General features: G+C 33.1%; 1 protein-coding gene across 1 annotated transcript in view; it reads right to left on the reverse strand.

Annotated features, from left to right (window-relative positions):
- Positions 1 to 883: 883 nt before the first annotated feature.
- Positions 884 to 13,557, reverse strand: part of LOC127725235 (uncharacterized) — a 28,397-nt gene continuing 15,723 nt past the window's right edge. The window contains exons 11-23 of the mRNA XM_052232095.1: positions 12,873 to 13,013; positions 12,322 to 12,372; positions 11,857 to 11,904; positions 11,011 to 11,163; positions 10,345 to 10,386; positions 9,989 to 10,141; positions 8,733 to 8,810; positions 7,096 to 7,353; positions 5,451 to 5,714; positions 4,461 to 4,730; positions 3,538 to 3,672; positions 1,981 to 2,002; positions 884 to 1,083 (exon numbers count right to left, since the gene is read on the reverse strand). Coding sequence (XP_052088055.1) covers positions 1,047 to 1,083; positions 1,981 to 2,002; positions 3,538 to 3,672; positions 4,461 to 4,730; positions 5,451 to 5,714; positions 7,096 to 7,353; positions 8,733 to 8,810; positions 9,989 to 10,141; positions 10,345 to 10,386; positions 11,011 to 11,163; positions 11,857 to 11,904; positions 12,322 to 12,372; positions 12,873 to 13,013 — 1,652 coding nt within the window. The 3' untranslated portion in view covers positions 884 to 1,046. The remainder of the gene's footprint in view (positions 1,084 to 1,980; positions 2,003 to 3,537; positions 3,673 to 4,460; positions 4,731 to 5,450; positions 5,715 to 7,095; positions 7,354 to 8,732; positions 8,811 to 9,988; positions 10,142 to 10,344; positions 10,387 to 11,010; positions 11,164 to 11,856; positions 11,905 to 12,321; positions 12,373 to 12,872; positions 13,014 to 13,557) is intronic.

Here is a 13,557-nt window from a genome sequence, read left to right on the forward strand (position 1 = left end):
TGATAATATTATATACAAAGCACAAAAACGTCGATATTCACCTCAAAAGTTAACCAAACCTTTAAACAGACTTATTCAGACGGGATATAGTTACGAAACTGTTGTCAGGTCATTTAAGATGGCATATTTTGGTTTTAATATTGATTCACTCATAGGGTCTTTTCATCGGAAATAAACACATTTATTCTAAAACCAGTTGTTGGCATGATACGGAGTATGTTCTTCTCATATATTTAATGATGGTATGATACCTAACCCCTATCGGGAGGGATTGTGCTCGATTTTCATATGATGGAGACATAATCTTGCAATCAGTTTAATTGAGGTCTGGAGCTGGCATGTCAGGAACTGCTAGTAGTCTTTTGTTAATTTATGTATCATTGTCATTTTGCTTAGTTTCTTTTGTCACCGATTCTGACATCGGACTCGGACTTCTTTTAGACTGAGTTTTACTGTGCGTATTGCTGTGTGTTTTTTTTTATTCTACATTGGCTTGAGGTATAGAGGGAGGGTTGAGATCTTACAAAACATGTTTAACCCCGCCGCATTTTTGCGCCTGTCCCAAGTCAGGAGCCTCTGGCACTTGTTAGTCTTGTATGCTTTTTAATTTTAGTTCATTTATATGTCCATTTTCATTGAACTAGTACACATTTTTGTTTATGGGCCAGATGAAGCCCGCCTCCGGGTGCGGGATTTTCTCGCTGTGTTGAAGACCCATTGGTGTACTTCGGCTGTTTTCTGCTCCTTGGTCGGGTTGTTGTCTCTTTGACACATTCCCCATTTCCATTCTCAATCTTAAGATAAAATAATAACACAAAAGCATTTTCAGACAAATGAATTTCATCAACAGAACACTTGGGTTAAATCAAAACGAAAAACAGGATTCAGATTGATTCCAGCAACACATTATTACAATGAAGTTCATAGTAGTTTCTCGTGCGAAACAGGCACGACTTGTCCTGTTAATGTCATCATTTCAAACAACGTCTTTTCGTTGAATTTCAGATCTATAGCAGAAACTTGGCAATGAATGTTGTTCTGTTCCATCATAAACGATCTTCGTTCATTCTTAATAAATTATCACTGTGAATAAAGCAATTCAATGTATCAACAAAATATGTGCTAAAAACATCTAGGTTTCAAGAAAATGTAGTCCTTCAGATAAGCAGTTAAAAGTGGCGCATTTTATAAAAGAATGCATCATTTGTAATTTGTTACTTTCAACATCAATGATAAAAAGAAAAGTAAAATGCAAATCTAACACTAAAGGGCAACTAATAGATTGCATACATGTTCAAATTATCACAACTGAATCAAATAATTCAAAATGTTAAATTGGATGTAAAGATTACCGTGATTTCATATGTGAAAGACAAATCAACAATTCAATATATTTTCAATCAAGACCTTATATTTTGGTATTGCAAAAAGTCTCTTTTTTCCTCAGCCTGGTTATGACGTCTAACACTTAACTGATTAAAATTGTAGTCTTGGAGAACATGATTAATGTTTAGGGGGAATTGGCTCTGATCTAGCATTTCCTAGCTGCGAGTTTGTACTCTCATATTTGTAGCTTGTGTGTTTTTGTCTTTTTGAATGGCTTTTCTGTGTCAAATAAGCAAATGCCATTTCATCAAAGCGAAATGAGAATGCAAAGAAAAATATACATTGTCCTTGCATTTTCTTTACATTTTAAAATCAATAATTAATTCAAAGATAAAATAAGAGAATATTCAACTCGTGACCAACGTCAGAGTCATCCCTAGTGTTTATCGTATTCATAACTTGTAAATAGGACTGTATACTGTTGAAGCACAATTATCAATATAATTCAAACATTTTCTGATACTAATCTTAAGTTTTTTTGTTGCGAAGTCTCTCTTGATGTTACATTATTAAAAACAAACCATTCTACGATTATGTAAACCATTTCTAATTTACTTTTATTTGAACTTATCTATCTTTACAGTTTAGTCATACCTGCCAAGTAAGATCTGTTGATCTGAAAATTACAATTTCATACTCAATGTGTTCTATCTTTGCTATGAAGCTTCAACAAAGGTTAAAAATATAATATTTCAATCAATTAACTATTCAGAACATTGGATGTGTACTGATCGATATTTTAGTCTTAGATTTATTTTATAAGTTGTTATTGGATTTGAACTAGCTGTCAGTAACTGTGAGTACTCTCAGATCTGTACTTAGTGTCTTTTTTGTTGTTAGGGATGTATAAAAACCCTGCCACGTCCGGCCTATGTGTGAGGTAGATGTCTTTCGGTTTTGTATCGATCTGATGAGTTAAACCCTTTCCAACTGATTTTTGTAGTTTGTTTTTATGTAGAACTGTTACACCACTATCCCAGGTTAGTGGAGGGTTGAGCAAACACAAACATGTTTAACCCCGCCACATTATGTATGTGCCTGTCCCAAATCATGAGTCTGTATATCGTGGTTGTCGTTTCTTTCTGTATATCATATTTGTTTTTCGTTCTTTCTTTTGTACATAAATCAGTTTTCTCGTTTGTATTGTTTTATATTTGTCATGTCGGGCCTTTTACTGCCGACTACGCGGTATGGGATTTGCTCATTGTTGAAGGCCGTACGGTGACTTATAGTTGTTAACTTCAATGTCTGCTGGAGAGTTCTCTCATTGGTAATCATACAACATCTTCTTACTTTCATGATAATTATAAGTATAAATGAGCTTTCTACATTAATTTTTTTTCCGTGTGGATATTCATTCGTTTGATTTATTCAAAACCGTTGTCAGTTTGGCGCGATTGAAAGCTCGCTATACTGTATAGACACTTGAGCATTTTTTGTGACTATTTTAAGCTCTATACGTCGTTTGGTTACTAGTATTTGTTGCAGGGGAGCGAGATTCATTGAAGTGTATCTATATCCCATTTATTTATAACACATTGGGATTGTGCGGTTGTCTGTTATTAGAAAAAAAACATTGTTAAAACAAGAGGCAAACGATACCAAGAGGACATTAAAAACTCTCAAATCCAAGAGAAAGTGAAAAAGTTATTTAAGTTAATAAATTTTCATTGGTTTTAATGGGGTTTTTTATCCTCTGGTACCTCACTGTTTCCCCAGGGAATGATGTTACAATTTACATTTCATTTACAGAATTAAGTTATTGCACGTAAACTAAGATTTACTCCGGACATTTATTTAAAATATCTACGTATACTATTAGTGGTTTTTTTTTCTTTTATTTTCCTATTATTTTAGACGCTATCTGATTCTTACGCTTTTTGATTTTAAGGCTTTTGTCTTTATAAGTTTTATTCACTGTCGAATCTGATGAAGATGATAGTCCTTTAATGATTTAAGCTTCCAAATAAAACGTAATAGTTTTATGCTCTGATTTATAGTGCAATGCGGAAGAGGTGTTCGGTACAAAAAAAAATTGTTTCTAATTTAGCATCATTTTTTTATACATCAAAAGAACCTGAAATTATACAAAAATACAATTTAGCGGTAAAATTAACGATTACTAATTCCAATAAATGATTTGTTTCTTACCTGATCGTCTTTTCAGGAGTCTAGGCCTGATAACAAACCACGATATTGCTAATAGTATAGATATCCCTACAATACAAGCAACAGAGATACCAGCAATCACACCTGCCGAAAAATGAGACTTTGATGCCGCTACATCTAGAATAGAAATAAGAGTACATTTTTTTTTAAAGTCTAAAAATATTTTTGCTCCACTTATACAAATGATAAATCTTATGTCTCATGCAAATGTACCTCACATTTGTTCATTAGAATATCAATTGTGCAATTGTATTATATACTGTTATGATCGTTGATCTTATATTGCCTATTTTGTCCCTTTATTCTACATTTTTTTTTTTAAAGTCTAAAAATATTTTTGCTCCACTTATACAAATGATAAATCTTATATTTCATGCAAATGTACCTCAAATTTGTTCATTAGAATATCAATTGTGCAATTGTATGATATACTGTTCTGATCGTTGACCTTATATTGCCTATTTTGTCCCTTTATTCTACCATATTGCCTTTAATAAAAAAAAAAGTCGACGCACTGGCGACGTCGGAAAAGTAAGAACAGACACTTCTGCATCGACTTATATGTATTTCAAATTTTGTACAAAACAATTTTAATGATTTGCCAGACTTTTTTTCGTAATCGTTTTGCTAGTGCAGAGTATGCTCGATTGTTTAAATCGGATTTGAAATATTCACTAGAAATGTAGCCGCAAAATGAGCCATCATTTTATTCTTATGGCGTTTATATGGCTTTTGATATTAACTTGTTAAGCATATGACCGTTTAAGTTAGTTTGAAATGGTTATGGATAATTCACTTTTCATTAACTATGTTATATTATTTGTAAGTTTTATTATGGTGCTAATAAGAAAGATTTTGTTCGCTTAAACAATGTTACTGCGATCTTAATCAAAATTCCGACATACCTGTTTGTATGTGAAGTTCTTGAGAACGAGTGCTATTATACCCATTTGATACAGCTATAACATAAATACTGTAGAATGTATGTGGACTTAGGCTATCTATATGACATAGTACTGTATTGATTGTGGATTTACATACTCCAAGTTGTTTGACCTTCTTGTCATTTAAATAAACGTTGTAATAGTCGGCATGTCCATGGCCTTTGAAGATGTTGACATCAATTGAATTGTGATCATGTCTTATCATCACTATCTTTGATGGTGGAAACGGATCTGAATATTAAACAGATATCAGAAACATGTAAATCATTCATTATACTCGGTCAAGGCATCATGATACTGAAATAAAAAGTACATCCTACAAATTAACAACAGTTAACAACAACACAAGTGATCAAGAAAGCAGAAAAGTCTTTGTCTCATGTAAACAGAAAGTATAGTGCGAATGACGAAAACCTTGCCGATTTCATATGTAATGATGAGTTTTTATATATATATATATACGTATACTTATATTATACAAAATACATTTTAGACACTATCTTAAAGAAGCATATACCGGTATTCCGGGTTTAGATACTAAGACTATTTTTACTTTTTCGGAATGAACATTTTTTTCCCGCAAATAATATACGAAATTATTTCCTAATACATTTCCTCACAATAACATTTTTGGAGGTTTCCGATATGTATCGCAGGGTAATTAAGTCACACATTATAGCTTTCTCCTTTTTCAAGCTGTAAGTGGTAAATATTATAAATTGTTGTCGAAGACCTTGTAATTCCTGTCATGATGATTGACAATAACAGCAGTGTTCCACCTATTTTTTTGATATCTTGTTAACCTTAATTCATTTATATTTTGTCTCATATACATACTTTGTCGAAGTATTCCATCGTCCTGAACATGCATGAAATATTTGTCCCTGGAAGTTAAGCAACCAACAATCAATCAATCTAAGTATTCTTATAAACAGAATCATAAATACTTACATGTTTGGGTCTGTAGTGTATTAGATGCTGCACTATTTAACCCATTGGCCACTGCTACAACATATACCGTGTAAGACATTCCGGCATCTAAACCATTTATAACGTAATAAATGAATGGCCCTGTTAAATTTTGAATTGTACCCTGTTGTTTGCCATTTACGTAAACTATGAAATGGTCAAAATGCCCTAACCCTTTTGTAATGTTAAGTGCTATTTTCTCTGTAGTTTGTTGTAGTGATTTCAAATTGTTCGGAGCATCAGGATCTAAAAAAAGTAAGAATACCAGATAATTGACCACGTAAAAAGTAAAATCACAAAAATACTGAACTCCGAGGAAAATTCAAAGAAGAAAGTCCCTAATCAAATGGCAAAATCAAAAGCTCAAACACATCAAACGAATGGATAACAACTGTCATATTCCTGACTTGGTACAGGCATTTTCTTATGTAGAAAATGGTGGATTGAACCTGGTTTTATAGCTAGCTAAACCTCTCACTTGTATGACAGTCGCATCAAATTCCAATAATAATTGTAATAGATTGTATATGTTATGCATGATAACATTTCCCGTATTTATGTTTTAATGACTAATAGTTGTTTTAGTAATGAAAGTCACGATATGTTCTGTGGTACGTTGTTTCATACAAAAATCCGCTTCCGAAAAATATGTCTTTCGCATGGATTCTTGATCCTTGTTTTTGTTTTTGTTTGTTTTTTTTTTAAGGGGGGTATTTTTAATTTGATTATATTTTTTTATCATAGCCTTGTCGGTGGTTGTCGTATGTATTTAAATATGAAATGTAACAAAAACGTGTTTTCATTATTTACAGCAGTGAGTCGATACCTCTGCTCGTGGACTATCATCAGTCCACGAGGGTATCATCAGCTCAGTAATCAGAACTTCGATACTGACATGATTTATAACAAACCTTTCTGAGATTGTCCGTTAAAAAATTTTGAAATTATAAAGAAACTAAGGTTTCAACTCCCTCAGGCAAAGTTGAGCTTAGATGTATTTGGCTTTTTTGGGTCCTTTTTTGTGATCCAGCTCTTCAACTGTTTCGGTTCTTATACATCCTCGGCTTTCTAATATTCGGCTTTGAGCGTTCCTGGTTAAGCTAAATCCAGAAAAGCGCTTCGGACACTTGAAACTTATAAGGTGTTGTTTTCATTTTTATTTCTGAATGGGGTTTTTGGATGCCTTTTGGTTTTTTAGTAAACGGCATTAGTGTTGATGGCAGATTTTTATTGCTTTTTATTTTTATTCACAAATTGTATGCAGTCGGGACATGTAAACGCTTGACATTGTATATATACAACTGCAAATTTCCCTGGTGGTGTCTAAAGCTATTTTATTCGTTGGATTACTGTTACATTGACCTATATTTAACATCATTTAAACACATATATATTATCATATTTTTAAAGATACCAAATCAATAAAGTGTTATTGAACTTTCCAAGACCTCATGCAAAGTTGATGTATTGAGCTTTGCAAGCGAGGTCCATTCTGGAAATTAAGCTCCTCACATAATGGAAAAGCTATACATTCATGTGTTTCGCATAATTGGGTTAGAGCCTTTCTGATGTAGTTTATGTAAATTGATGAAGTATCCTTTTTATTTTACGTAGTTTGTTAACTCACATGTACATCCTGTTTGTATCCCTGATTTCCTGCTGAGTGAATTAACTACCAAAGCAAGTTGTACGGCATAACAGATACCAGGTGAAAGATGATTGATGGAAAAATAAGTCCCATAAATGTGAAAGCTTGGAGTCGGTTTACCGTCCACTAATATTGTGACAGCAGTACTCAAAGAATCTTGTGGATATAAAATCCGTCCCTGAATGGATGTAGTTGCATGAACTTTGTCTAAGCTAAATTTTGGAGGATTTTCTGGTGCTGAAAGTAAAATGTTTTCTTCAAAAACATGCATAGTAATCGGTGTTATGAAAAAGGAATATGAAAATATTTTCCTCCGTACACGTAATAATTATCTGCTACAAAATACAAAATGACATTATGTGCATGTTCAAAGCGGCAAAGTAACCATAAAAAGAAATGTATACTGATTTTCATCCATTGTTTGTAATTTATGTCGATTGATTCATGGTAACATTCATAAATACAAACAAAAAAGCAATAATCACTGTGAATCATCAGTATTCGATAAAAGGTATATCAGGGGTATAAACTAATTAAACATTTACATGGTTAAATTTACCCAAAACTGCATGACTCATAAAATGCCGTGTTTTGAATAATATTGTCTCTGCTTAGAACATATATATATAAACAAATTAAGACAAAAAAATCCATTAGTCTATCCATGGTAGTAGTTTTTGTTGAAGTTGCCCGTGATGTTGTCTTGTAGATTCTTGAGAGAAACAAAGCATATTTGTACTTCATTCAATTGCTAGTGTTCAAATGCGTATGTTGATACGATACTCCAGTGCTTGTATTTCCTATCATGATTTCCTTGATAGAGGGTTGCTGCTTACAAGGAAGCTATTAAACCAAGAGTTCCAAGTGGTGTAGTTGAAATCATCCCTTCGTTAATTTTACGGACGCCATCACGAGTTGGTTGACCGTTCCGGAATATCCGATTCACTGATGATAGCGGATATGTTCCCAATGTCGTAACTACAATCCCGTCCCCTTTACCCGAATGTGACCTACAGAATTAGACTTATTACCTGGTTTGTACTAGCATGAGCAACATGACAGGTACCACATGTGGAGCAGGATCTGCTTACCCTTCCGGAGCACCTGAGATCACCCCCAGTTTTTGGTGGGGTTCGTGTTGCTCAGTCTTTAGTTTTCTATGTCGCGTTTTTTGTACTATTGTTAGTCTGTTGGTCTTTTTCTTGTTTAGCCATGGCGTTGTCAGTTTATTTTCGACATATGAGTTTGAATGTCCCTTCGGTATCTTTCGCCTCTCTTTAGCATCAGTTGCATTAGTTGTATTACTAAATTCAGCAGATTGATATAAACACATTTTATATTTTTATTCCGAACCGACTGGTGTATTTATAACATCATGTCTATCATTACGTCCATGTAGATCTTTTATCAAGAAATAAAATGAGATATCGCGCTCATAAGTTTTTTACTTTGATTTAATAGATTTGAAGTTGCTTACAAATCGATAGCTATTTCCAGCTTTAATGCTGCAAGATATATAATGAATGATTTTATCATACAGATTAAAATCAAAACAAAGAGACTTAATTGGTTTATTTAATTGCCTTATATATAAATCTACTTATGTTGAGATTTACTTCTTTGTGAAGGAGAAGTCATCGTAGTCTTATGGGCACTTGTTCTTGACGTTGTTGTAACATGATTCACTGTAGAACCTACATTTGAAATACAATTTTAATATTACAATACTATCATCTAATTTCTGAATTTAAAAGGGGCCTTGGTGCCCAGTAGTCTAAGTAATCGAACTACTGTATCACTAGCCTGTCAACACTCAGGTTGTAAGTTCGAATCCCGCACGTGGCAGGTGAGCTCGTCTCTTATCTTAATTGACTAGGATTGTTAGTTTTCCTGCCTAAGGTCTGTGGTTTTCTCCAGGCACCCTAGCTTCCTCCACCAATAAAAACTGACCGCTACGAAATAGCACAATAAATCAAATTTAAAACAAAGTAATCAACTACATTCACTGCTTCAACGCGTCATTTTACCCAAGAACCATGCATTTAAATGATGCTCGAATTTCAGTCCATCCCGACCATACTTGTTCTATGAATCTTTCAATCAGTTTAATTGAGGTCTAGAGCTGGCATGTCAGTAACTGCTAGTAGTCCTTTGTTAATTTATGTATCATTATTATTTTGCTCATTTTCTTTTGTTACCTATTCTGACATCTGACTCGGACTTCTTTTAAACTGAGTTTTACTGTGCGTATTGCTGTGTGTTTGTTTATTCTACATTGGCTAGTGGTATAGGAGGAGGGCTGAGATCTCAGAAAACATGTTTAACCTCGCCGCATTTTGTGCCTGTCCCAAGTTAGGAGCCTCTGGCCTTTGTTAGTTTTGTATGTTTTTTAATTTTAGTTCATTTATATGTTTTGGAGTTTAGTATGACGTCCATTTTCATTGAACTAGTACACATTTTGTTTAGGGGCCAGCTGAAGCCCGCCTCCGGGTGCGGGATTTTCTCGCTGTGATGAAGACCCATTGGTGGCCTTCGGCTGTTTCTGCTCTTCGGTCGGGTTGTTGTCTCTTTGACACATTCCCCATTTCCATTCTCAATTTTATTACTATAAAATAGGGCACACAAGTTTGTGAACACGAGCAAATGTAACCAACAAATTAATGACGAGTATTTCGACAGCAAAACGTACTTAACAAACTTAACCTGACATCATGCTGTGGCAATGTTTTAAGCAAGAACAAATTTCGCAGAAGTCTTTTAATTTTCATGTAATGCCTTTTCTTTTGAGTTCAAAATATAAACTTGCAGTACATTAGATAAAAATGACAATGCTTTCATTCCTTACTTATATATATACAGTTAAATGGAATACCTTGAACTAAAACACAAGTTCCATTTATGCCATTGTATCCAGATATACATGAGCAGACAAATATTTCTTCTCCTCCGTCCACGCAGCTGGAATTTGGATCAGAACAATTTCCAGTTGAATAATCCGGGTAACAAAATCCGTCCAATGGAATTACTGGATCATACATAAAAAAGAATATTTTATTATTCATTTACTGTAGTACATATCCGTGATCATATTGACAATTAGATTTTTTAAATGAGTTTTGACGGGCATTGATTGTATAATTCGTTATTTAATCTCATATTTAGGATTGGTTTGAGTACTAGTATACCTTATTTTACCATCTTACTTCATCTAAACACCAAGATACGTACATGTTACTGTTGTTGATGGTGGAGTTTTCATTGTCGTGACGTCTGAAAGTAGAATAAAATCATTTTTTTTTCAACATTTTACATTTAAATCCCATTTAGAAGATAAAGAGTGAGACGAATACTACTTACTTTTGATGAAATGCATTGTTTTTAAAACAATTATCTTTACTGAATATAATTGAAGCATTTTCAGTTAATACAAATATTGTATTATAAAAGTATAATACAATATTATAGTTTATCGTAGTTTCTGATTACAAGCACATACATTTCAGCTGATTCAGTGTGTCGTTCTTACCGATAACTATGGATTTAACTCCTGCTTGAATTTCAGTCCGTTCGAACCATGTGTGTCTATTGAGCATTGAGTAACAGAGAATCATAAGTATAAAATTTATCACAAAAATATATACACACGAGCAAACCACATCCTTTCTTTTCTATTTAATTAACGACACATTCTTTGCAAAAGAAAACGAACTAGCAAAATTAACCTGACATCATCTTTTGGCAATGTTTTAATCAAGAACAAATTTCGCAGAAATCCTTTTATTTGGATTTAATACATTTTTTTTTAGTTCAATGGACGTTTGTAGTAGATTAAATAAAAATTACAATGATTTCATTTCTTATTAATTACATGTAATATATAGTCAAATGAAATACCTTGAACTAAAACACAAGTTCCATTTATGTCATGGTATCTAGATATACATGAGCAGAAATATACTTCCTCTCCTGCACTTAAGCAACGAGAATAGGGGTCGTAACAAACTCCATTTGACCAACCCGGGTAACAAAATTCGCCCAATGGAATTACTGAATCATAAATAAAAGAGCATACATTTGATTTAATCTATTTAACCAATTTGATTTAATGTATTGAACCAAGAGTTCAAAGTGGCTAAGTTGAAATCATCCCGTCGAAAATGTTACGGACTGCATCACAAGTTGGTTAACCGTTATAGAATATCTGTTTCACAGATGACGACGGATATGTTACAATTGTCGTAATCACAATCCCGTCCTCTGTTCACCGAATAAAACTTATCATCGGGTTTGTACTTACTTGAGCAGCACGACAGGTGCCACTAGTGAAGAAGAATCTGCTTACCCTTCCGAATCACCCCTGGTTTTTGTTGGGATTCGTGTTACTCAGTCTTTAGTTCCTATACTGTTGTTGTCTTTTCTTTATTTTTTTGTTTTTTGCCATGGCATTGTGAGTTTGTTTTTGACTTATGAGTTTGAAGTTTTTCCTCTCGTTTATTGAGTTTATTACTTATACTGTTTTATGGAGAAGACTTCATAAGTATGAATTACTTGTGTCTTTTCCATTTTGCTGGTTTTTAGCAAATAAAATAAGTTTAAACACGAACACAGAATAAGATGTGGGAAATAATATATGTCAAACAGGTAGGTACAATTCTTTATTTACTCTCATATTTGTCTAATTTTTTAGTATAATTTATCAATTTTGACCATCTTACTTCCTCTGAACACTAACATACGTACATGTTATTGTTGTTTGTTTTGTAGTTGTCATTGTTGTGATGCTGACGTCTGAAAGTAGAATAAATACAACTTCGATTCAACTTTTGACATTTCAAACTGAATAAGGAGATAAAAAGTGAGCAGAATACTACTTAATTTTGATGTAATGCACTTTGTTTTACAATTTACATTTCTGAATTTAACTGAAGCAGAGGAGCGCTGACTACTAGGCCATCTCACTTATACTAAATATATAAAGAAGAGGAAGTAAAACTAGTATTTTTTTTTATTTCAAAAGTTGTATTTTTCTTGGGACGGAGAATGTTGGAAATCACATACAGAAGAATAACGCTGTATTATTGTGTCTTGCGTCGTTTACTTATAACGTTATCAATTCTTTAGTCATCCATACCAATTCATTCTGTTTACACGTCTTTGATTCTATACATGCTGTTTTAGTATAACCACTTTACGATAGAGACTTACGTGAAGTCTTTGTATGTGTACTCGATTGGGTACTTGTACTACTGGGTGGACCTTGAAGTAGAGACAAAAATATGAATTAAACACTGATAGTAGCTAAAACCGTTTTTTTTACTTTTGTCAAAGATTAGTTTAAACATTGGTATGTATGATTTCCTGAACAACGTTGACGGAGCAATGGTGCTATTGAAAAAATCTTATCCATTTTCATAAATACTTAATATGACTCTAGATATGAATTAATTCATTTTGCTCATTATGAAACAATCGGCAAATTACATTACCCCGATAAAAGTTCTTGAGAATAAAATAGTTAAAATACTCATCGCATAATTATGTAGCAAAGTCATTGGAAATGCTGTCATCAAATCACAAAATATCTAGATATTTCAAGAAGAAAAAAACAGGTTAGAAGAGTATTTCAGAGGCTTATATAATACGCTATGTAAAACAAAGTACAAACCTTTTTTTATAATGAGAGTTTAATAAAAAGGGATGATGAGGTGTATCAATTGTTCCGATTTATAAATTCTTTTTACAGAAAATTGTCTTACCTTGAATACATTTACCATTGGCAGGTATAAATGGATCTCTACACTTACACGTCAAACCTTCTCCACCATCATAAATACAATGTGCGTTACTATCGGCACAGAGAGGCTCTAATCCTACACACCGATCACCAACAGGAATAACTGAAACATATTACAGATATGGTATCAATCTTTTACTCTTCCACGAGATAGTAAAATCCAAAATTTTATAGATGATCAGTATGTGTAAGAATATATCAACAAATATAAGGAACCTCCGATTTTTAGTTCCTCAGACAAATACATATATAGATATAAGAAGATGTGGTATGAGTGCCAATGAGATACTCTCCATCCAAGTCACAATTTGTAAAAGTAAACCATTATAGGTCAAAGTACGGCCTTCAACAAGATGCTATGACGAATTTCATCCATGACCAATGAGTGTAAGAATATATAAGAACTCGGTAAACAAAATATTGAAACCAAGTAATCTGACAAAACGCCTGATACCATGATGAAATGAAGCTCGATCCTAAATAAGGAAGCCAAAAAAAAAATAGTAACGCGTGAGTCGATCTACGAAATGAATCTTATCCGTCATTTTCCATTATTAATTAAAAAAATATATATATACATGTATATAAATTAAACACTGACAGTAGCTGAAACCATTTTTTACTTTTTTCAAGAATCAATTTTAACA

The sequence above is a fragment of the Mytilus californianus genome, unplaced genomic scaffold, assembly GCF_021869535.1.
Source record: "Mytilus californianus isolate M0D057914Y unplaced genomic scaffold, xbMytCali1.0.p SCAF_15, whole genome shotgun sequence".
Lineage (NCBI taxonomy): Eukaryota > Metazoa > Mollusca > Bivalvia > Mytilida > Mytilidae > Mytilus > Mytilus californianus.